This window comes from Trachinotus anak, unplaced genomic scaffold (assembly GCF_046630095.1).
Source record: "Trachinotus anak isolate AG129_WGS33_773 ecotype Australia unplaced genomic scaffold, CSIRO_AGI_Tana_v1 ptg000031l, whole genome shotgun sequence".
NCBI classification, from domain to species: Eukaryota; Metazoa; Chordata; class Actinopteri; order Carangiformes; family Carangidae; genus Trachinotus; species Trachinotus anak.
In genome coordinates, this window is record NW_027273882.1 from 2,912,879 (window position 1) to 2,938,970 (window position 26,092).

The 26,092-nt window shown below is 40.8% G+C and overlaps 1 protein-coding gene and 1 long non-coding RNA gene across 7 annotated transcripts in view; one reads left to right on the forward strand and one right to left on the reverse strand.

Annotated features, from left to right (window-relative positions):
- The window catches only part of LOC139612426 (uncharacterized), a 176,218-nt gene that overhangs the window by 134,986 nt on the left and 15,140 nt on the right, over positions 1 to 26,092 (forward strand). The window lies entirely within an intron of this gene.
- The window catches only part of tbc1d32 (TBC1 domain family, member 32), a 71,481-nt gene continuing 67,960 nt past the window's right edge, over positions 22,572 to 26,092 (reverse strand). For 4 of the 5 annotated variants that reach the window (XM_071467981.1, XM_071467982.1, XM_071467983.1 and 1 more), the window contains exon 34: positions 22,573 to 25,902. In XM_071467981.1, the coding sequence (XP_071324082.1) occupies positions 25,783 to 25,902 (120 nt within the window). In that variant the 3' untranslated portion in view covers positions 22,573 to 25,782. Of the gene's footprint in view, positions 25,903 to 26,092 lie in introns of all 5 variants that reach the window. The other variant, XM_071467980.1, reaches the window with a different exon arrangement.

Here is a 26,092-nt window from a genome sequence, read left to right on the forward strand (position 1 = left end):
GAGCTCACCTCCATGTGTTGAAACATCATTTCAAATATGTTTTCAGATCTAACGGCCATTATAATATCTATTCTGCTCAGGCTTGGTGGAACTTTAAGAAACCCTGGAGTGGATAATCACGCTTCTTTATATTAATGTAGAAGCTCATCATAGCTGCATTAATATAGAAATGATCCTGGGGCTTTAATGCTTTAATTTGTTTTAGGCTGCCTGGCAATCTTCATCTCATCCCCAGAATTAACAGCCTCGCTCCATTATCTGACCAATCTCCAGCAATGGCCACTCTTTTCAACCCCCACTTTGTGTGTGTGAAGGACAGATCATGATTTGTGTGTGTGTGTGTGTGTGTGTGTGTGTGTGTGTGTGTGTGTGTGTGTGTGTGTAACATAACATATTTTGCTTCATGTGATTATGCGGCTGTAACTGGGGAGCAGCTGGAGCGATTCTTACACCTGAATGAGTGTGTGCACTGTGTGTGTTGTTTTTTTTTTTATATGTATTTCATAAATAGTGCAACTACCTAAACAACTCTCACAATCAAATCTTCAAACTCTCATTGCCTACAACCAAATTCATAAATCACTGAAACACATGTGCTCTATAGTACTGTTGAAATCAGAATAAATATTAATGCAATAGTCCATCGTATCTTCATTTCCCTGCTTTTGGAACAAATTCAGTCTTTCCAATTTTTGATCATCAGTACAGAGAGATTTCCAGGTTTTGTTGAGCCCTTTCACAGAAAATTAGCTGTGACATCATCGCAATTTGTGCAGAACAAAAGGAAATGGGACTCGCTTTCTGCTTCATCCAAGTCCTGAATATTTCTTTCATCTACACACCTTGATGACCAGAAGAAGAATGTACCACTTCTCAGTTGTGCAGCTAAAGATCTTTTGGCTCTTGAGATAAAAACAGTGTAACATGATTTAGGAACAAACTTTTTTTCTTTCGCACATCATCAATTTTTCTCTGACAAGATATTTTCAAACCATTTTTACAGCAAACGTCACTAAAAGCTTAGTTTTAATAAAGTCAACATTATAAAACAGATTATTCTTGTGGATATTTAGCAGGTCCACACAGTGAAGCTTATCTGCCCACTGAGAACTGTGTGATTTATTCCACACACACACCCTCTTAATAATTCTGTCCTCTGCTGTTGTGATTTAATGATTCCACGGTTGTTTGTCATTTAACATTGTCACTGTACTGACTCTGGCCTATCTCCTGTAATGAACCCCCAGAACACACTGAACAGCTGTCACGTGCACGACAGACACATTACACTGGGGAACACAATTTTTGTTGAATTAGGTCTGACAGCTGTTTTAACTCATTTTTGGGTGCGGAATCCAAAACTGATCTCAGTTTTTCTCTATCACGTCAAGTTTTTGAACTATAGGATCCCCGTTTTCTTAAAACATATGAAAAATACTGTACTAATATGGAACAGTTACAAGCTTTGAAAACTAAAAAAACAGCATAAAACGAAATAGAACTTACAACGGTATGCCCATGGTTACAAGGTTAAGAGAAAAGCCAGCGCAAATTCCCACTATGCTAGCTTTCTGTTTGCAGATATTGATAGTACTGACCAATGTTCCCTCTAAGCTGCGCGCTTGCGCAGTCGCACACTGCTCACACATTCTCAGCGCACAAGAAAATCTATACAGCGCATAAAATAAAATTCAACATAAACTGTGAATTAGTTAGAGCACCTTTTTGCAGTGTAACACAGTGAGTGACAGATGTCCAGCCAATGATACGATACGGTTCACTTACGCTACGCAGCCAATCATAGCATTGACATTGCTTGCGTAGGTGCCCTTCCCATACGCGCCGTGGCGCCATGCAAGTTAGCTAGCTAACAACAGTGCATTTCATTTTAAGTGGGCCAAATCACTTATATTAAAAGTAAATGAATGGAAATTGCTGCTGTAATTTGATTCTTTTAAGAAGCCATGTAACTTGCTAATATCCCAGGTGCTGATCAGGTGTGATACTGGTGTGTGGCCACAGCGTGCACATCTGATGTTGCTCACAATGGTCCTCAGTGTGCTCAGGGAGCTTGTGTGTGTCCAGACACATGGAAAATTAAAGGGAACATTGGTACTGACCTATTGGGAGCTGCACACACCTCTCACCACACTGTCTCAATTGTGACTGCACAAACAAGTTGCCACGTAGCTGTTGATGAGTCCAATCGTAATCAGCTGGCAAGTCTTACTCCAGCTAATCAGTGGAATTTTGCTTATCTGGAGGGTAAGCTGCGGAGAAAAAACTTGACGTGCTAGAAAAAAACTGACTGCAATTTTGGAATCAGCATGCCAATTTTAGTTTTAATCAGCATAAAAATCTAACTCAACAGAAATTTTTTTTCAAATTGTTCCCCAGTGTTATGTATCGGTGGGTGTGTTAGTATTAATTCCTGAGAATATTTTATTCTTTTTCTGGATTTCTTACACAAATCAAGTTCGATATTAAAAACAGAAATGTGGATCATTGTGAAATGACACTTGTCTATTATTATTCTTTTATCTTTATTCAATTATGTACTGATATTTTTTAAGAGAACAAGTAGAAAGTGCTTACAGGTGGAATGTGTAAGATCATGCTACTTGCTCCACATTAGTGGGAGCATTTCACCTCTTCACCTCCTCCTCCCCTGCTCGGTCCTGCCTCATCTCCTGACAGTAACGTAAAGTATGAATCCATTCACTCTCAATGTACAGTCTGTTCTGCTCCAGCTCCAGTCGGCACTCATGTAAACACAGCATCTGAGTGAACCTTCTCCTGCTGTAACACAGACCTGTACCTGTCCAGCTCGGTGCTGTTAAACCAGAAGCACCGCGGCTCTGCTGCACTCTGGGATGACAGAGTGAGCTGGAGCCTCGATATAAGTTTTTTTATTCGTTTTAAGACACATTCACCGATCGCTCCCTGGGAATGCAGCTGTTGGGGTGTCTGTTGTTTGTCAGTGCTTGCGTCATATGGTAGTTGGCAGTTTCATCTAAATCCTGGAGGGATTTTACCCAGGAAATTCAAAGATCTCAATATGGCATTCTGACCTGGTCTGGACCAAGCTGGGTTTCGAGTCTCAGGATCTTTTCTCCCTTGTTAGGGCTGTCTGGGGGTGAAGACCTGGTTAGAATGAGTGTTGTTAACGGTGAGGGTGAAGCATTATGTCAGCGACGGTCCTCACAAGTCAGGAAGTGCATGTGCATGTGTAGGAAGAGAGATTATCATCTTTTGCTATTTGTGTGTGACTGTAAATGCAGCTATGGCCTTTTATCATGTGTGTGTGTGTGGGTTTGCTATAGCGTTGCCGTCTCAGCTGACCTCAGCAGTGTGTGTGTTGGAGACTTATTGTCTGCTTGGTCTCAGGGGGGTCATTGTGATCAATGAAGATCTGCCCTCTTCGTTTTGCCCTTTGGAAGAGTTTTCTACCAGAGCAGCATCAAGAACCAAACACCAGTTTATCCTCATTTATCTTTCCCTGCATCTTGTTCTGCTTCCCACAAGGCCGGCCTGTAGGTGTGTGTGTGTGTGTGTGTGTGTGTGTGTGAGCAAAGGACAGTATTTACTTTTGACTTTGCTCTGAGAAAGATAACTCATAAGTCACTGTGACTTTTTCTTGTTTTCATGAATGATTCAGCTGGCTGACAGCCTAACAAACTACCAGCGTCTCAGTGAGCGCAGCAAACCAGCACCAACGTCACACAGGTCCACCTGAGTACCTCCTCAATATTTTATGTTCTTTGTTCCGGACTTCAATTTGGAACAAACACTGGGGAGATTGATGGGCGGATGCAAAAGATTTGTTTTCCATCTACAACTAGCATTTCGAGGTGCTCACTGCCTGTGAATCACACTGCTGGTTTGATGGTTTAGGCCGTGAATATTCTCAGTATCTGCAGCCCTAAAACATCTTCAGTTTTTTTTTCAGTCTTCAGTTCCTTTTTTTTGTTTTGTTTTTTTGCCATAAAATTGCTTTCATGCAGATAGAGTTTGTATTTTAATTGTTAAAATCACTTTGAGATGTAAAATTAGATTTTGGTTTGTATTTCTGTTAGTATCTAAAAAAAACTCAGTTTAAAGGCTCATTATGGTAAGAATACATAGAGAGTTTATTCAAATAGAACTTATAAAAACCAAAGACTTGAACATGCTTCATCAATTATAAAGATTGACTTGGAAATTGTAGTTTGATGAAACGTAGTTAAATATATGTAAATGATCCACTTACTTATTTCACAGGGAGACAAGAAGACAATCTGACTCTGGATAAGATCATGCAGCCATAGTGTGCAGTAGCTTTTTTTTTTGGTCACAAACCAGAGTTGGGAGAAAATGGATTGAACAATATTTGTATAAAGCCCAAAACAACATCTTTAACTAATGTGTGGTATATGTGGAGCAGCGAGTTTAGCTCTAGGTGCCTGATGTCTGTTCCATTCTTGATCTGGTTTCATGTTCGTAAAATAATTTGTCTAACAAATCTGAAATAAATATGAAGCAATCTTATATTTTAGTTCTTCAGCACCAGGTCATCTTTCCTTTTTGTTACTTGCAGAAGCCGTTTTAAGCTCAGTACACTTCAGTACAGTTAAGTACATTCAGTTAAAGGCTTTGGGCTCAGGAATAGGATTTGACACCAGTCTCAGAACGGTTAAAATCCTTAAACCCTGATGATGGTTACCCAAGCCTTCATCGTGCTTTCGTACACCTCACATGCACACACACATTCACATTCGCACGAGTGGCCTGAGCTTTGGTGTTATTTTAACTAATCAATGAATGACATTCAGATATGACCTTATAAAGAGAGAGAGAGGTGTCTCATCGTTTGCCGTCCTTTCTCAACACGACCTCTGCCAGAGGCCAACACAGATCCCTCTCTCCTCCTTCCTCCCTGTTCAAGATCTGAATATATGTGTGTGTGTGTGTGTGTGTGTGTGGGTATGTGTGTGCATGAGAGAGCGAGCTCCTCTGGTCTCCAGAGTGGTGACATTCAGAGACATTGGAAGGCGAGCCAGCCATGCTGTGCCAAGCTAACACCCTGACATTGTCCTGACATTTCCCTCCTGCTGGCTCTTTCTTGCCTGTCTGCTTAGCCTCTGTGTGTGTGTGTGTGTGTGTGTGTGTGTGTGTGTGTGTGTGTGTGCGCGGGCGCACATGTGTCATGAGGATGTGTGTGTATTTGTGAGATTTCTAACTTGCTGTCAGACTCCCAGATTCAGAGAAAAGGACTCAGCAGTGCACTAATGGCTTTGGGTCTGGAAAAGAAGTGCATAAAGTCATTCACTGCTGTGAGAATGTGTGTGTGTGTGTGTGTGTGTGTGTGTGTGTGTGTGTGTGTGTGTGTGTGTGTGTGTACACAGCATATGTATACAGTGTTTGTGAGTATTTGTGTGTGTGTGTGTGTACCAGAGCAGTGTCTTCTCCTCAGGCAGAAACAACAGTGCAGGAAACAGGGACAGTGATAATGAGACTTTAATGCGGTGGTTAAATAGAAATGTAACATGTCAGCTGCATATTTCTGAACAGGTTTTTAAAAATACTTGTCATTGTCACTTTGATTCTAGCTGCCTTGTTGTTCACACATTTCCTTCCAAGTGAGCAGCACAGAGAAAACATCATTTTGGTTATAATTGCGTCAGAGAGAAAACTAATGGTTAATTTTTAGAGGCTGCAAACTGAACCCTGAGGAATTCTCCAGCTGCAGAGGCTGGTTTGTTAAAATGAAAACAAATCAAACCTCATATGGTTATGGATATGTACATACATAACTGATGTGGCTTATAAAGGATATTTCCAGTTTCACTCTCATGGTGTTTTGCTATTTTATGCCCACAAAAGCCCTAATCCTGCCTATATGTGTGAGATCATACTGTAATGCCTTGTTAGAATCAATATAGTTGTAAAATAAATGCATGCAATCGAGCAAACTTCATCGTAGCCACATGTTTATTTGGTAATTTCAGTGAGGATGTAAATTGACTGGGCTCAGTCTTGCAGCAGGATTCAGTCTGCACTTTCTCACCTGCACCTGTTTCCTTATGATCACATGCAGAAAGATCCTCTGAGACAGCTCTTACAACCACGAGCATCTGTTGGTTGCTCACATTTTGTGTCAGCACACAACATTGTTTACGTTCAACCATGACCAACTGAATCATATTAGTAACAGTCGTTCCACTGATTGGGGGAAGAAAACACTCTCATGGGTGATTTTGGAAGCAAATTACAAACAGGGTCTTTGAGGTTGGAGGATTTTTTTTACTTGTGTGTTTTAACATCTGGCACTTTAAACATGTATGAAATCTGTCCTTCAACTTTATGAAGTGGCTGTGTGCATATATTTTTAATAATGAATAGTTTCTTTGAAGAATGTCATGTAAAAAAGGAGCCCATAGGTTTGTGCAGCAGGTTATTATGACCCATAGTTACATTGTGTTGCTAGGCGACATCTGGTGGTCGTAGTAATTATGACAGGAGCAGAGGGAAAGGTGCGGTGACGTAGTTGACATCAGGAGGAGGTTCCCAGGTAAAAGTAGCAGTTTATGTTGTTTCTGTCATCGATGACCATTCAACATAGTTAACAATGTTGTTATTATTGTAACCATGACAACAGAGACCGTCTAATGTTAAGCAAGTACTTATTTTAACCCAAATCACCATCTTTTCCTGAACCAAACCGAGCCATGACCCTTTATTACTGTAACCATGACAACCAAGGTGCGCTCTTCTAGGAGACTGCTCTGTGGGTCGTATCAGAGGGTTGAAAGAAACCAACCTGTGTGGTTGTGGTTGCTAAGTGTATAGCAGTTGCTTCACATTAAAATACAGTCTATATCATGAAGAGCTGCTCAGTGCTCAGTACCACTGAGAGGTACTGTGATGTAACACAGATGTCTAACAAAAGTGACCTCATCTACACAGCTGTTAATCAGCAAATTACTAAATTAATGTGGGTAACTAGCTTAAATACTGTCTAAATGGCTTCTACAGTCCTGTCAGCATTTATCCATTCATTTGGTAAAAGGTGGAGCACATTAACAGTGCTAGTTCTGATTTCTCATTCAACATCAAATGTGTCATGAAGTCCAGAAGTGGCCTGACACTTGTTGTAACACACCCCAGCTGTTCTAAATCTTCTGCCAGGAAGCAAACTTAGCCCTTTTCCAAACTCCACGCTGTCAGAGCAGCTGTTGGGAGATTGACTCCAGCCTCCGAGGAGCAGGAGCACTCACGGCCAACAGTTACTCAGGTCTGTCCCGTCTCAGGAGCTTACTGGGTGGTCCAGCACTTTGTGGACGGTTAACACCTTGCAGAAGTCTGTGTGCTGTCAGGAGATGATGTGGGAGAGGAGAGGAAGAAGCTTAGATGCACTGTGCTGGCAGCCAAGGCCGGAGAACTGTGGTAAGCCCTGAACAAGTTGGGCACTGTGGGTTTCCAGGCACATCAGGAAGTAGTTTACTGAGGGAGATGGGGATTTGAATTCAGGGATTACAGCAGGACATGAGATCAGCCTGAGGTTCTGACTGGAAACTGGTAGAATAGTGAGTGAAGGTTTTAACATTCAGGGTACGGGGCAATGACTTGCAATCCTTCAGTGCAACATAATAAGAAGAGAGAACCAGAAAACAAAGATAGTACAAAGACAGTAAAGCACAAGCAGTGTTGGGTTGAGTAGTGCAATGAATGAAAAGTGCCATCACACATCTACCAGATGTTCAAAAGGATAAAATTATACATGAATACCAATGATAACATCTGCAACAATCCCAATCAAAATCTTTCTTAAAGTCCAACTTTCTTAAAGTCTAGTACTATTTTGGTGCAGTGCCCCTTTAATGGAGTGTTGACTGTTTACTTTTGTGAAGTCATCTCCCCAGAAAACCTGTAAAGGACGTCAAAGGGATAAGAGAAGAAAAAGATGTAACATTGGTGATTATTAGAGTCCAGCCATCTTTGAGTGGAGAGTTCAAGAAGTTACAGCAGTGAATAAATATATTTTACTATTTTGATTTGAAGTCCTCAAATGCAACATCAGAGTATAATTTCTAGACAGACAGGCTGAATCTTTTTTTAATTTGCGTACCTTAGCCACACTACATCAAAGCTGCAAAGGGTGAAAAAAATGAGTTGTAGGATTATTACTCTGGCTGCAGTTACTCTTTAAGCCCACAGTCAGTTAAAACTTTGATTTTATTTTACCTAACACACCCTAGGAGCTGGAAGTGAACCATCGTAAGCTTGCAGTGGTTTAACTGGTCAGTCGATTGTCAGCCTGCTCACATTGTCTCTCTCTCGCTGTGCAACAAATGACTTTTCTTTGCAGGAATTCATAGGGCTGAATTATTCATACCTCTCCAGTGTAAATTATGCATAAGTACATTTATGGTGTTACAGCAGGGGCAACTCCAAGAGACTGAACTCATAGTCGAGGCTTCATGGTGGCGTTGAGAGCGTTGGTGTTAAAGTTAAACCATGCAGCCTCTGGTACCGTCATGTGACCTTCCTCAGTTTCTGATGGACAGCTCTGTTCTACTTTTTTTTTAGCAAGTTTAGAAAGAGTGTTTTCTCATATTTGCTTATTTGCTGAGTTTGTAGTTTCAAGCATCCAAGGTCATAAAAAAGTTGTTCCTCTGTAGACTCACCTAAAGTTTCAAGAGACACTTTGTTAGAAAAACACTTTGAAGACTAAGGATAACTGTTCCACACACTGAAGGTGGAAACTAGGAACATTTTATCTATTATTCTTTTTTAAATTTTAAAAATGAAACAATAATCTGAGGAAGATCCACATCAGCTCTCAGCGTTGTCTGTTGAATAAACTGTTGGATCTAAGCTTCAGTGAACACACAGGACCTTTTCTTTACCTTAAGGTCAGCGATCCCATCAGCTCAGTGTCACTAACTGTGAAATTAATTAAGTGGAAATCCTTCCATTAGTGGAGTATGTGAATAGCAGAGTATGTAGATGACAGTCTAATCAGTGCTGAGATTAGAGGGTGCTTTAATTGTGCAGCTCAGAATTAAATGTGCTGCTGTTTGCCAACTAAGTTCAACAGCGTGCATGCTAAGACATAAGGCAAGATAAGGCTGCATGAGCAGTGAAAGATGCAAAGTTCCCTTAAACTGATCTGCATTTAGTTACTTCACCTTTTCTATGCAAAGATACTGAAGCACTGTTTTATACAGGCAGGGGTCTCATGGTTGCTCGAACACATGAAAGGGCTTTTCCAGGCTGGCAAACACAGAATCAGCTGCTAAATGATTTATTACAATTCAGTTTTATCTGAAGTATACAGTGATGTTGGCAGAGCACAGTGTTAAACTTTAACAGGGAAGTATGTACTACTAGATCATTCTGTGGAGGTGCTGTATGTTTGCACAGCTTCCTACATAATACTCACCACACAATAAAACAGAGACTTACAGCAGTCAAATGCTTTCCAAAAATCCATCACTGTGTTTTTGTTGTTCTCATGTTATTTATTTATATATATTTATTTATATCATCATTTTTAAACGTTGAGTATCTCCTTGACTTCCATTAGGAACTGTTTTAGTTTGTGGAACAAGTAAGTCCATCAATACCACTTTTAAAAACCAAGTGATTTTAGTATCCATGCTGGTGATTTTAGGTCTACTTTTCTCCAGTGTGAATGCTGCGTTCAAACACTCAAAAAAGTTCAAATTAGTATTTATTATGCAAAAAGGACACAGAGTAGTGGGCGAGTGGGGGGGTTGTCAACTTCTCTGTGCCAAGAACACATAAAAGAATGGGTGTCATGTCACGCTGCGCTTATTATATTCTCATCGTCCTCCATCCGTCACTTTCCAGCCCTTCCTCTGTCATTATCTTGGAGCTCATTCACATCAGTATTGTGGTGAAGCCGGTGCTCAGCTAACGACGCTTCTCCCCTCACTGACCTTTGCCGCCGCAGAGTGAAGGACCAGGTGATGTGTGAACGGAGCTGTGCCGACATATCGGCCTCTGCAGTGGTTGTCTGTAGTGCCCAGTCACACTCACACACACACACACACACACACACACACACACACACACACACACACTCATACATAGTTGCTTGCTACCTGTACTCTGCACAAATATGACACTTTATTAGCAGCAGTCCACACACTTACCATAACAACTGCTGCCTCACTGATTACAAAAGAGTAATACATGTGTGCGTGGACACACACACACACACACACACACACACACACACACACACTGTAGAGATGGAGAGGTCAGAGGGTTGTCAGCAGCAGGGTGACCTGGTATTTCACTCAGGATTTTAACCCGGTCAAAGGGAATTGGTTCAGTTTCTGTAGAATCATATCTGCTAATATGAAACACACAATGATTTTTCCTGACTCATGGTGCAATACAACACAACAGTCCTCTGTGAGGCTGATAGTGTGGGGATCAATAGAGCAGTGCAGTCCATTTGTGAGGATAAAGGCTGGACAAAAGTACAGAGTAGGACACTGAGCCCCGGAGATAACAGCTTCTCAAAGAAAAACTGTCTGATGGAGATCTGTCCTTATCCTTCACTAAGTACATTTGATTGCACTTAACCATGGGTTTGGACTGAGATTTGATTATTTTCATTATTGATTACACTTACAGTTCTGTCAAAGGCAACATCTTTACAATGTTTGTGCAAAAACAGTTCAAAATATATTTCATTTACAGTCATATGAGATGAAGAAAAGCAGAAAATCCTCACATTTGAGAACCAAGCACCAGAGAGTATTTGGCATTTTTGCTTGATAAATGATCGAATAATTGTTTTAAAAAATTGATGATTGATGATGATTGCTTTTTTACTACCAAAAAACATCTGATCAATTTATTGGTTAATGTTTGTAATTCAAAATGTGTTTAATATTCTGATTTAAAAAACCAATAATACAAAAAATTGGGATTCTCCAACATTTGCAACAGAAATATGCTGTTGCTAAAGTGTTGTTTGGGTTCTTTTACATCCTTAAGCTTCCTCTTCCTTCCATCCTCTCCTTTTTATTTACCTGATGCAAGTCTGACTCGACCTCATCTTTACCATAAACCACAATGATCACTGTTCTCTTGCAGCAGCAAAGGGACAGAAAATATGGGCAAAAATTCCCTCACAACAATCAGCTTACCCAAGCATTTTCTAGATGCAGTATCCAGAAGTGAAAACAATGAGCTTCAGTCTGACCTTTTAGTTCATTCACCATTAATCTTTTCCTGACAGTACATTAAAAAATTACTTAAAGTTGCCAAATTGTTTGCAGTTGACTGATCTGCTCTTTGTCAGGGGTGGGGGCAATTAACCAGACGCACATTTGCCAAACTAACCTGTCAACTTGCTTGATGCACAGCACATAGTTTAGATTTGTGAGGCGTGCACATCAGCTCCTCTGCAAGTTATGAGGCCCATAACACCTTTCTGTGCGTAGGTTTGCAGAGATGTTTACTTACTTCCCTAAGCTTCTCCTTGGGAAGCTTCCAGGAGGATCACCCATGCAGTCCAAACGGGGCTGCTGGTTTCCGAACTTTAAACCATAACTTAACTCAGGGGTAACCAATGTTAATCTGCATCCTTTCTGAAGGAAGGCAGTGAAATGATCTTGTTTATTTAAGGCATGAAAACGTTACACCAGCATGATGCGTCATTGATATATCAGCATGATAAGACATATCACAGGAGTGTTGTAAGACTGTGTAACATCACCTCAATGCTTTATTCCAAATAGATCTACTTGTAATGCATGATCTTACTTGGATAGGTTTAATTAATGGAGCTGTAGTCAAACAGTAATTGCATCTGGATCTGTTTAGCATTTTGCTCAGTCTCTCTGAAAACATCAGCAGACGTTCAGCTGTAAACTGTTGTTGCACTCCATTTACAAAATGGCTGTCTTGGCTTGGATCCACAGAGAGGAAAGTGTGGAGAGAATGAAAAAACTTTAAACAGTGTTTGGTCCAACACTCTTTCATTGACTTTGAAATTCTTTTTTTAAATGTATTTATTCAGTCACAAACAGTGAATCAAATCAAAATGAGACTGATTTTTGAATCAGTCTTCAGAAATCGCACCTCAGCTTGTGAGTGTGTGAGTTGTTGGTGGAGCTGCTGTTCTGTGTGTCGTCCTACCCCTCCACCTTTTCATTTCCCTCCTCCACTGGACTGAGACATGGAGGCTGGGAGGCCACCAGGGGAATGTCAGGGATGATCGCAACTTTGTCCCCAGACATGACACTGTGTCAAAACACTGCTGCTGCAGGAAAATGTGTTCAACCACTGGATGTTTTGCAGTTTTTCTTTTGTCAGGAGATAGTTCAGTTCAAATTGAACTCGTATAAGAATTTTTTGCTGCAACATTAGCACATTTGGTGCACATTTATTTAAGTAAAGTAAGGTAAAGCCCATTTTTAGCCATTAAGCTAAGAGGATTATTTCACAGTTGTTGTTTTGCGTGAAATATCTCAACAGCTATCAGATGGATTGTCGTGAAATTTAGCACAAATGTTCGCGTCCCCCTCAAGATGCATTGACATAAATGAACTTCTCATCTATCACCGTCATTAGGTCATATTCTTCATTTGTTCAGTACTTTGGTTTATGTCCAAATACCTGCTAAGCCTCAGCCGTACTTTGTGTTTGGTGGCAATTAGCAAGTGCTAGCATGCTACGCTAAACTCAGATAGTGAACATAGTCATCATCATGTCTGCTCAACACCGGCACGTTAGCATTGTCATTGTGAGCATGTTAGCATTTAGCTCGAAGCATCACTGTGCTCTGTCTCTGAGTCATGTTATGTGTCAGTTTCTGAACTTATTTCCTTACAAACACATAACAATGAGATCAAGTACAGATATGCTTTAATAGAACAGACCATTGATATAAAAAGTTAAATAAAACAACAACACACAGCAGTCGTTGAACGTTTTAAAAGCACCTGCCAATAACTGACCCGATGCCGAAGTGGAGGTTGTCCCAGTAGAAGCCAGATCCACTGGTAAAATGGAAAGAAAATCCAATAAATTTCTGTATAAAATTGTAATGGCAGCAAAAACGTGATAAAAACATGATGTGTTCTTTCTTTTTTTAGCTTTAGGGACATTTCTGTTTAAAAAATCACATCCCATCCCTCAGCAGGATGCTTTATCCCAGCTCCGTTTAATTAATCTTAATGGAATTTTGGCACAAGATGTTTTATTGTTCAGTGCGCTGCAGTTCAGTACCTGGGTCACTAATGGATGACACTTGATTTGTACCTCCTGTGGTTTAAAAGAAAAATGATCTTCCTGTCATTACATGTATTATGACAGGATCTCAATGGTTGAGTGTGAATTGGCTGATTTACAAATTTTTCATAAAAGAATCAAAGGCTTAGTTTAGAATTGTTCTCTCTGTTTGAATGTACGTGTGTTATTAGCTCATAATGGCCTCAAAACTGTCTGTGTAGAAGTACTGAATAAAAAACGTAGCATGGCACAAGTTTATAAAAGATTAGAGATGATGAGTACGTGATGCTTTATTCAGTAAATCAATAAACTAAGTGACCTTTATGTAAAAACCTTTACATCGTAATGCAGCCTGATACGAATATAAATATGTAAAAATATTGCCACAGGGAGAAATGTTCACATTATAACTGATGACTAATGTTGGATTAGAAGGAAAAGCAGAAAAGCAGCTGAGATTGATCATCAAGTCAATTTTCCAAACCAGTTAGGCTTTTAAAAGGCTTCTAACATGTCCCTGGTATAAGATGAATATTGTTGAATATCATGTGTAAGTAAATCTTGTTAAGCCAGTAATCAAGCAGTGAAAACACTGAGCTCTCCAGAGCCAACTGACTGAATGTCTCTGCTCGCTGGCCCTCTAATTGGCATCTCAGCTGTAAAGAGGATTAACTGAGATTAGTCATAACACCTGCGACAGTAGGTTGATAGGCCACTGAAAGGGGAAGATACAACAGAGCTGCGGTGTTTTTCTGGCGTGTCTTAATATTTAAAATTATTTTATAAATTTTCCAGTCATTATTTTTACTCAATGTGTGTGTTTCACATCTTGTAGTGTTGAGTTCTTACCACAAGTGGCCAAATACAACACAGCAGATGAATGGAGCTTTCATAATTTTGGCACATTTTTACTTTAACTTTTCTCATCATTTCTCTATATATTCTTTTGTCCCCGTATTTCCTTATCATTGTTATTATTAAACACTTGATTGTGAAAATAGTGTCTAATGGGTGGTGATGTGTTTTCAGTATGGACGTAGCCCCCTTGAGGTTTCTGATAAGCAGGTCTAAAGCTCAGAGTGGGCTGCTCTGCTGTTGCCATCTTGGCAGTGCCTGACTCCGCCCAACTCCCAGCTAATCCAGAAATGGGCAAAGAGGTGGCGCATGAGACGTCAGTGCATGTGGGTTTGTGGCAAACTTGCGCTCACCCACCTGTCACTCAAAGCAACACGCCCTCAATTCTGCATAACTTTAAGGCTTAATAAAATTTTAAAAGATAAGTAATATAAATATTTACCCCCTGTACATTTGTTATTAAGAAGGAAATTAGTAATAGAGACCAAGACTGTTTTTGTACCAGCCTGTAAACATGTGACTGCATTCATCTTTCTGCTGTAAAGTTGGACAGTTTAACATGCGAGTCTGTGGATTGATTTGGAGACTTAAGTGGTCATTTGAGTAACTGCAGTTCTTGGCACTTTGTGTTGGACTCATATTTCAGCCCCGCAGATCACTGCTTAGATAAAATCAAGGCCTCAATTAACTCAATTTAGAGCAAATACTATGCATCTATTCTCACGCCCTCCTGTGTTCTCACTAACTTTGTATGCTGTCGCACTTTGTCTAAAACACTTTGCTTTCTGTCTGAACACACATTAGCAGACCTCAGAACAAACCTTTGGAAGCTCCAGCACTGTTACGAACTAAATCTGGTCCAATATGAGTTGGCGTGCGTCTCCAGTTTCATGTTGACTCGTGCAGCTTAAGCTGTGCTAAACTGGCAGTCTGGTCACTGCTGTGCTGCCTGTTGCAGCATTTGTTTCACCACTGTTTGTTTCTGAGTCTCCACATCAGTGGAAAGAACTCTGTGTTTGATCTTTGGATCTCTGTCTTTGTCCAAATGTTCCAGTCAGATATTTGTTCATAACTTGGTCCAAATCAGTTTTCTGACCTCATCAGACTGGATTCAAACATTTCCATCAGCGTCCCTTCACAGAGAGCTGTTTCAGTCAGCAAACATGTGACTAAGAGGAGCAGCAGTGGAGTATTTTAGTGTTTTAATAGAATATTAATGAAATCACAGAATAATATAATGAAGGCCAAGGCCCACAGGACTAAATGACTATAGACCCATTGCCCTGACCTCTGTGGTCATGAAATCATTTGAGCGCCTTGTCCTGTCCCACCTCAAATCCATCACTGACCCACTCCTGGACCCCCTGCAGTTCGCCTACAGAGCCAACAGGTCTGTAGACGACGCCGTCAACATGGCTCTCCACTTCATCCTCCAGCACCTGGACTCCTCAGGGACCTATGCCAGGATCCTGTTTGTGGACTTCAGCTCTGCCTTCAACACCATCATCCCGGCTCTGCTGCAGGACAAGCTCTCCCAGCTGAGCGTGCCTGACTCCGCCTGCAGGTGGATCACCGACTTCCTGTCTGACAGGAGGCAGCACGTGAAGCTAGGAAAGCACGTGTCTGACTCCCAGACCATCAGCACTGGATCCCCACAAGGCTGCGTTCTTTCTCCTCTGCTCTTCTCCCTGTACACCAACACCTGCACCTCCAGCCATCAGTCTGTCAAGCTCCTGAAGTTTGCAGACGACACCACTCTCATTGGACTCATCTCTGATGGCGATGAGTCTGCCTACAGGTGGGAGACTGAGCGTCTGGTGACCTGGTGCAGGCAGAACAACCTGGAGCTAAACGCTCTGAAGACAGTGGAAATGATAGTGGACTTCAGGAAGAGCCCAGCCCCACCCACCCCCATCACCCTGTGCGACTCCCCCGTGGCTACCGTGGAGCATTTTCGCTTCTTGGGAACCACCATCACACAGGATCTCAAATGGGAGCTAAACATCAGCTCCCTCATCAAAAAAGCTCAGCAGAGGATGTATTTCCTGAGGCAATTGAAGAAGTTCAACCTGCCAAGGACTATGATGGTGAACTTCTACACCTCCATCATTGAGTCCATCCTCACCTCCTCCATCACCATCTGGTACGCTGCTGCCACGGAGAGGGACAATAACAGACTGCAGCGTATCATCCACGCTGCTGAGAAGGTGATTGGCTGCAATCTTCCGTCCCTCCAGGACCTGTACGCCTCAAGGACTCTGAGGCGTGCAGGGAAGATTGTAGCTGACTCCTCCCACCCTGGACACAAACTCTTTGAGACACTCCCCTCTGGCAGGAGGCTGCGGTCCTTCAGGAGCAAAACCTCTCGCCACAAAAATAGCTTCTTCCCATCTGCTATTAGCCTCATCAACAAGGCTAGAGAGCCCCACTGTTGCTGATCAATTGCACCAATCACCAGAAAAAATTCCTTGTATGTGAAAACATACTTGGCAATAAAACTGATTCTGATTCTGATTCTGATTCTGATTCTGATTGGTAGTACCCTGGAATATAATGCTGGAAACTGTCCAGCCTGATGGGACATGGGCAGTAAAGCCTGTGAGTAAGAATAGATGCAGTGTTGGGGAAGTTACTTGGAAACAAATTACTTCACACTGGAAGTAGTTGACCTACAGCAAAGCTACCTGAGGGAGAAACCTACTTTAGTTTACTAAAGCTACTTAGAAAAAGTAGTTCAAAGTACTCAACAGAAAGGCCTGTTGCACAAAGGGCCCTTGAGAAAAAAACACGCAGCGAGCTGGATAGATGGCTAAATTTAGCTAGCAATATACCAAAGTATGAAGCCAGTGAGTCATTACCTCCAAAGACTGACTGTGACAGGAACAGAAGCTTTGATTCAAACAGCCAACGCCATGGTAACGATACCAGTTCATCCATGTTCATAGGTTAAAGAGCTTAAAGCAGTTTAAGTTATAAATAATTATTTGATCATTATAATAAATACATTTCCTTTTTTTGTATTAAAATAAATTAAATTATTTTGCTTAGAAATTTCTCCTCAAATTGTTTTATTAAGAAAAAACACATTATTTGATACATTTTCATTGAGTCCTTAAAGTTCTTAACATGCTCCTCAATGTGCTCTGTGAAGCCTTCAGGCCGGGAACTGGTTGTGTTGATGTTGTGGACGAGAACTAAATGAATGCAGCCATACTGGTATGAAATTAAACTGTGGGCCCAGTTCTGTTTTGGAAGTCATTTCTAAACTTTGCTGATTACCGTCGAGGCTTTGGTAAAGTCAATTTTTGAGGCAATTTTCTTGGTAATGTGGAGACTTTAGACTTATTCAAGCCACAGTCATTTCCACAATGAGCAGGTTCCTTGTTTGTTGCCAGGAGGTAACTTAATGTACCAGTAGACTCCAGATACTTGGGGATTAGGAAGCTAACTCTTGATTTTGCTCCATAAATCCAAACGAACGGATACAATGAGGGGGGAAGCTGAACTGGAGTCTGTGCAGGGCTTTCTGTCTATGCAATGTGGGCTGTGAATGGGAATTGTAATTCTCGGCGTCTCGCCATTATCTCTCTCAGACTGTCTGACAGGCAGCAGAGTTGAGAGCAGCAGGGTTTGGGCAGGGAGACTCGGGGAAAGCCTGTAGCATGCATTCCAAACAAGAGCAGGCCCCACTTTAAATTAAAGAAGAGCCAGCAGAGGGCTGTGGGAGACGGAACAAAACAAAGAGGAGGTGGAGAGCTTCTATCACCGCTCACTGCAGTTCTGGGATGGAGGTTTTTGTCCTCATTAAAGAAAGAGGCAGTGGAATGAAATGCAAAGTTCTGATGGCGTCTTAATTAGACATGCCAGTGACCTTTTCTGCATGCTTATCAATAATCCTTGTACAACAGTCTGTATCACTGAGCTCCAAATCCCCAAAGTCATCTGATTCTCATGCACACAATGAACAATACACTCCATTGTGGAAAATATTGACCGTAGCAAATGGAAATGCTAATACAAAACTCCCTTAAGCTCAGAGCTGTTCCTATACAGCAGCGGGTGCATACACAATGATTAAAATTTGACATCTCTGACCGCTCAAATTGGGTTGCTGCAGAAAATCTGCAAACAAAAGCTTTACAGACGCCGAAAACAAGAGGCAGCCGCCGCAGTAGCCAAAACCAAACCAGGAACGGAAGATAAAAAATTTAGATAAGAACCTGATAAGAGAAAAAAAGAAGCAAACTCCTGCAGCAAATGTTTGAGCTGAAGATTAAAATCAGAGAAAAAAAGGAAGGAAATAGTTTAGTATAGTGACACTTACAAATGAGTTCAGAATGAGCATCTGCAAGATAAAACCCAGCGACGATAACAGGACGGAGGTGATAAAAGAGAAAAGGTTTGCAGACATCTTCAGGCTCTGAGCAGAGCAAGGTGTGTTCTCCTCACAGCCTAATCAGCCTAATTACCACCAATTATCTGCTTCAAATTGCTTGCTGTCAGTTAGAAAAGTCCATAATCAAGATCAACAGCACAACAAATCATTATACTGTAAAGGTTGCCATTATAGTCATCATCTCTAAACTGTATCCTCTTCTGAGGTCGAGTCAGCTCCTGCTCCGATAATGAGCTTTCCAGAAGCTAATTGAAATAAACAGGCCATTATGTGAAGATTAGCAGTCGCTGGGTTCTGTGTAATAAATGTGCAGGTCGAACGGAGCAGCAGCTGATGGTCGAGCGATCAAAGCAGCTATAGGTGAACGGGGACGTGTTAAAGTGCTGCACAGTTTTCCATGTTTGAATGGAGTTTTCCAGGTCTGGCAGGAGGAATAAATACATATTTCCATAATGTATTCATTCATTTTCATGCAGTATAACAAGAGCCCACTTCAGTAGCTACAGCTACCTTCTCCATCCTTTGCAGCTGCCGTCTCATTTTGTGATCGCCTGAACGTTTTTCAACTCACCGCCAATTACGCTCTTCTTCACCAGCAGTGAACCAAATCACAGTGATCCCATAAACAATGTTTGTGATGTTAGCGAGCTACTGTTGCTCTATTAATCGTGTCATATTGCTCACTGTTCCCATTGTCTATCTCGTTATGAGATTAGAGTAGGTGGATGGAAACAACCCGCAGCACCTGGCGCAGCGAGGTCATTAGTAGAGTCGGATATAAAGTAGTTGGTAGCGTCCGTTGTAGATGTGTATCCTTGGAGCTGTTTGAAAGAACCTGGTTGTAACAGTCAACTGCTGCACAAACTGGAAACATTTACTGATGAGCACCAAACAAAGGCTGAGGTGAATGTCATTAGCTTTACAGATACTTGTTCAGAGGCTGTAGATTAAAAGTTCATTTGGTGAAAAAAATTAAATAAAAAATATAACGTGTGTTTTTAAACCTCTTAAAACAAAATTAAGGACTTAAAAAATCCTTTCACTGTTTGTTTTTCTCTCTAATTAAGGCCCATCACTGTGATCGTCGTAGACTTGTGGGGTCTGATGTGGGCTGCCAAGATTTTTAAGTGGGCCATGAGTTGGAAAAGGTTGGGAACCACAGGTCTAGACCAGCAGTGTCATTAGTAGAGACAAGCTGCTAGTGTGGCTAAAATGTTTAATATTAAAAATTAAAATCTGTATCATGGCTTGCACAATAAGTAGCTGTCATATACTGTGTACATAATGTGTACACTGTGTTCCAAATTATTATGCAAATGATATTTTTCTCAGAGTTTCCTAAATAGTCGATGCAAATGACAGTCAGCATAATTTTCAAGTCATCAACCGTTTAATGAATTCGAATGTGATTGAACAAACCTCCCAATGATGACAGTATTTTTCAAAAATAAAAAACTTAAAATGCACCGTTCCACATTATTACGCATGACAGTTTTATAACATTTTATATGTTGTTAAGAACTGAAAATGCTCATCTTTTGAATTTGCAGCATTAGGAGGTCATATTTACTGAAATCAAAAGCTATTTCAATCAAAAACATCTTAACAGGTCAAGTTACATTTTAACATAGGACCCCTTATTTGATAGCAGCTTCACAATTCTTGTATCCATTGACCTTGTGAGGTTTTGGAGAGTTTCTGCTTGAATTTCTTTGCAGGATGTCAGAATAGCCTCCCAGAGCTGCTGTTTGGATGTGAACTGCCTCCCACCCTCATAGATCTTTTGCTTGAGGATGCTCCAAAGGTTCTCAATTGGGCTGAGGTCAGGGGAGGATGGGGGCCACACCATGAGTTTCTCTCCTTTTATGCCCATAACAGCCAATGATGCAGAGGTATTCCTTGCAGCATGAGATGGTGTCATGCATGAAGATGATTTTGTTACAGAAAGCACGGTTCTTCTTTTTGTACCATGGAAGAAAGTGGTCAGTCAGAAGCTCCACATACTTTACAGAGGTCATTTTCACACCTTCAGGGACCCTAAAGGGGCCGACCAGCTCTCTCCCCATGATTCCGGCCCAAAACATGACTCCGCCACCTCCTTGCTGACGTCGCAGCCTTGTTGGACAAGAACGCCCTTCTTAAGTAGTTTTTCCTTAATTGGGCTCATCTGGCAAACTAATTATCACAGGTGTCTGAGATTGATTTCAGTGATCCAAAGAGCCCTGCGACACAATACCATCCATGAGTTTAATTGAAAAACAAAAAATGTAATCTTTATGACACTTAAATACAATTTGCGTAATAATTTGGAACGTGGTGTAGTAAATGGGATCACACGTGCAAAACCCCATTAACACCAGTACAGTGAATAAGCCACCTGCAGGTGATGCCCCTACATTTTAAACATTCAGGCTTAAATCTTTCAAGTGTTAGTTCAGGTTCCTCTTTTCTTCTGCAGCATCGTCTTTGCAGTTTCAGATTTCATGTGGAGGGAAGCTGTTTCTATGTGCCCACTCATCTATACCACAATTATGTCGTCTTGATCTCTTTGTTTCCATCCCATCCATTTCTGCGAGTGAACCGAGTTTTATGGACATATTACAGTCCGGCATCAAGCTCCTCAAGGCCCAGTGGGCACCAGACTTCAGTCCCAGAGGAGCTGCTTTTCCTCTGTTAACTCTCTGAGGCGCAGCCAGGGGCCACTTATGAAGCCGCACTGGGACTCAAGGATGAACTGATTAGATTTAGGTGGTCAAAGGCCAAGGTCAGTGTGATCTCACAAGACACTTAAATCCTAATCCTTCTGAATCCCTCACCAGGTCTATTTAAGTAGATTTCTAACTAGAGTTAAAATAATTAAACCATAACACTTTAACTGAAATCAATGTTTTATTGATAGAAACACTGAAGTTGTCAATGGCCGCCTGTTTACTTCTCACTGAGGTCCTGATACAGAGCTGTTATACTGTTATGGTATTAAATAAAGTTTAACCAGGAGAATTAAATTCAATTCAATTTTAATTGTATAGCACCAAATCATAATGTTCATTATCTCAATGCACTTTACAGCATTAGCTCAAGACCTCACTTTATTATAGAGAGAAACCCAACGGTTCCCACACAGAGCAAGGAGTTGGCGTCAGAGAGGAAGAAAATATGAGATTTGAATGACACCGTGAGATCAGCAGGTCTCACCTCTCTGTTGGCCTCATTAAACTTCAACACATAATGCACACATGATTGCTGAGTGGTGTTTTGTATCTTTTACCTCCAGTTATCCTTGTCATTTAAACAGCACACAGTCAGCACCAGCTACAAACGAGAGGCCTGCTACCTTAATGCTGTGCACATTGCTAATAAGAGCAAAGAGAGAAAAAAACCTATCATGACAAGGGATTTGTTTGCCCCAGAGAGTAGAAAGTCCATTTGTATTATCAACCTGGAACCAGCCCTAAAGTAGAACCAGCAATTACAGCCAAAGCCAGCTATCATCTTGTGTCAGGAGCTACACACAGAGCCCCAGAGGGAAATCAGAAGTGAGTTTATTCCACTGACTAACACCAAGTTGTGTTGCATGTTACTGCACAAAAGATATAAACCAAAGTGTCAGCCAACTCTACTGACACTGAGAGCAGGAATGACACAGGCCCTGAGAGTTTAAATAGTGTTAGTGTAACCTCTCACTTAAACCAGGGTTCAGTTCAGTCAGATAAATCAGGTTCATGTGAACTCACTGTCAGAGCTGAGGATTTGAAAACATTTCCTCATGTTTCTGATGAGTCCATTTACAGTGTCAGTTTCCCCTGGACGGATCAGTGTTTCTTTCTTAAACAAAAGTTTCTCTTTCATTGTCTGCCTATTCTTGAAAAGGGCAGCGCAGCAAAGTTTGCAGTGTTTGTTTTGTGAACTGTGTGTTGTCTGGAGACTGAATTTCCTCCCATCCAGTAGCAAGGAACATTCACTTCTTTCAGCAAAGTCGAGCTCTCTCTCTGTGTCCTGAAGAAAAGGGGGGGGGGGGGGGGGGACTTCTTGATCCTCTGCAGCTTTGACAGATTTCAGCCCACCACTCTCTCTCCCCACTAAATCAATCTCCTGCTCAACACAAGCAGCGTCCACATGGATTCAGCTGATGAAAACACTGCACACCACGAACAGACATGTCTAATATGAGCTGTGTCACAGCACAGTCCCGCCACTGACACGCAGATTTATACCCCTTGTCTTCTATCCACACTTCAAACTCCGAAAACTAGAGCAAACACTGATGTCTGGTCACACTTGATACTACATTTTGCACAAAGCAGACTGACAGAGTGCTGATGAAACGAGCTGTGCTGCACAGATCACAGATTAATGATCGATAGGGTCTAAAGGACAAAGAGCATCTTAGCTTTTACTCTCTGATTACTAACACAAGTCAAACTTGTGTCAGACTTTTGCTTAAAAGCATCGTCCATGTCAAGAGTTTACGTCATGGAGGCTGAGGAGCAGACATTGAGACATAAAATGTTTTTTCTGGGTCTATGAGTCACTTAAATTTGACGAAAGCCAACGAAAGCACATGAAACCCAGACGCACTATATCTCGTGTAAATTGACAGGCCGCCGTCGTGTCTTTGCTTCAGGGGGTTTTGTTGCTCCGTCTGTTTAAGTGAAGGCACAAATGAACTCAAATCATTATCACTGGTTCCCAGTCAGCTCTGGAATCAAATTTGAAACTCTTTTATTGGTTTTCACATTCGTAATCAGCCTGACATCTGCATGTTTATCTGATAAGCTTGTTCCATATGAGACACTTTAGTTTACCTACAGTGAAAACAGAAGCAGGAGGAGACTTTACCCTCTGGGACAGAACTGCTTTTCTTAATAAATAGGAGTAGACTTCAGGCCTGAGTGCCTTCTGTAAGGGGCTGTTACAGCCACAAACAGACAGGACTTTGATGTAAAAAGCTCCAGTTTTCAACTGTCATGCAAAATTAGAAGCATCTCCACTCACAACAATTGCACTAGCAAAATATAATAACTATTATGGTAAAATTCAATTAAATTCTGGTGTGATGCTGGAGATTTTAAATTGACCTTAATTTCTTAACAATAGCAAGAATGTAAATTAAGCATGTATGTACTTATATGTATAAAATATGTATACATTCATATTTTACATATTTAACAATGCAATGTGGCATTGAGCTGCTTTATACTACAAAGCTGGTTTGTATTTTATCATCTGATTTAATCTCTTATATCATGATATATCATGGCCGTTCTTCATGCAGTGATGAACAAGTATGAGCAATGTGCAATGTGAGAGGTGTTGCTTATGGTGATGAACACATAGATCATCACCAGACTCTGCAGTTCCCCTAAACTTCACAGTACATTTTAGCATCTTTCAGCTCATTGTTTTCGTTTTGCAGCTCTTGGTTTGACTGTTGTGGGTGAGTCTCACCTCTGATCAGCTTTGTTTCCAGCAAAGAAGCTCAGATAAACCCACCGTATGCTTCTGTGCTAATGTAATTAAGAAACTCTTTACAACTTTACAAAGCCATAATGTGTAAAACATGTTTGTGATCTTCAGCTAATTGTGAAGCTCTGCCCCTAAGTGGCCAAAATGCTCATTAATGCAGCTTCAATTTTAAGTTCAATACATACAAATGTGAAACAACCTTAGTGGTGAAATGCTCTTGATGAAGTGCTGTGTTTTACTGGGTAAACATTTGATCAGTGCCTCTCCCTGTGTGCCACCACCTGTGTTGTGGCCCGCACATCCCACTCATAAATGCAGTTGTTGTGGGGGAGAGATGGATGGATGATGTGATGAACTCATTTATTATTCAGGCCTCAGTGTGTCTGAAGAAGGACAACAGCACTGCAGTGCAGGGAGACAGAGAAAGGGCTTTGGTTACTAATGAGAGTTTATCACAATGATACAACCTTCCTCATGCATCTTTCATACACGGACCTGCATAAGAACACAAACGCAGGAGGCTGTGTGATGCATTGTGTCGTGTTCTGGCATTAATGATGTGACATAGCCATGAGACGGCGAGCCTGAGTCTCTGCAGGCCGCAGGATGACCTGATCGCAACAGAGGGTTGTTTTTGTCTGGACAGATGCTTTATATCATAAAGTGTAACATACTGATTCATGTTATATCAAAATCTGTTCACATTTGTAACTGAAAGCTTATTTTAAACATAAGAACTACATGAACACATACAAAATACCTTATAAATACAGATATTTACACTGTAAGAAAACAATACAGAATTAAAACAATTTCTAAATTTGATCATTACATCTTTAAACAGCAGCTGTTCATAATTATCAAACAACATTTACATCATGTACAGTAATGTAATGTAATACAACTTCTTACAGGTAACAGAGAAGAAAAATGAGGTTAAATTATTAAATCAGTTTGGTAGTTAATCTTTTGTGTTGGAGCTGGACACTGCTCCTGTCTCCAAAACCAACAATGTGTTAGGGAGTCTCAGTACTTTCCATTTGATCCCATCTAGGCTGTAAATCTGTAAAAACAGGTATGGGGTCTCATTTTTTTTAAGGCTCAGTAGTTTTTATAAATATCTGTTCAATGTAGTTTGTAGTAACTGTTATGTGTTTTCACTCTTTTCAGCTGTGGATTAATATACACTTCGTACATAAATAAGTAGTTACAGCAGCAGGACGGTGTATTTGTCATTTACTCAAAAAGACTACAGTGCTGATGTTCTTGCTAATGAAGGAACAAATCAGTCAGTGCAACACTGTGGCTTAAAGGATGGGTTATCACAGTAATGTGCTTCTAGAGAAATTGATGGGGAACAAAATCCATCATCTTTTTTCTGTGTAAAAATATATTCTAAGTCTTATAAGTTTAGTCAAGTGGATTCAAGTGTTTTCAGTATAAAGTTCCCTGTGTTTTTTTCCTGTCCAGCTCATCAGGGAAACAAAGAGGGAACTTTCTACTAAAGAGGCTGTAACTTTGGTGGATGCATTTGATACTGGAATTGATTGACTGTCAAGCACTGTCAGTAGAATTGTTGGTTTTTGGTTATTTGATTGGATTTATTGTCAATAATAAATATAGAATATCACCAGACTTCTGCTTTAAATCCATGGAGCAAACACAAGTTATGGAGTTTAGTTCTGTTCAGATGTTTGTGACATCGTTATGATATGGTGATAATAAGACACTTTTTAGACTTTAAGCATCCAACATGTTTAAAAATACTTTTTTGGGCTTTGTGTACCACAGACACATTCAACACGTTCCTACTCTACAGGGTTTCGGACAGTTTTCATGTCCGTGAGAACAACGTCTCTGTAGCGTTGCTCCAGTCCCTCCATGAACTCCAGGTAGTTGCTGACCTTGAAGCCCTGGATTGGCTCCTCCTGTAGGCGAAAAACAAACATTATGGTTCGTTATCAACACAGTACCAAATTAAAGGGGAATTCTGTTTTTTTATTAACACTTGAAGGTCATGGGCAGTATGAAAACAGCTGTATATATGTTGTTCTGGAGGACTGAGAAAATAAACCCTGACCACCTTAAGTTTGTAGACCTCATATTTATAACAGACGG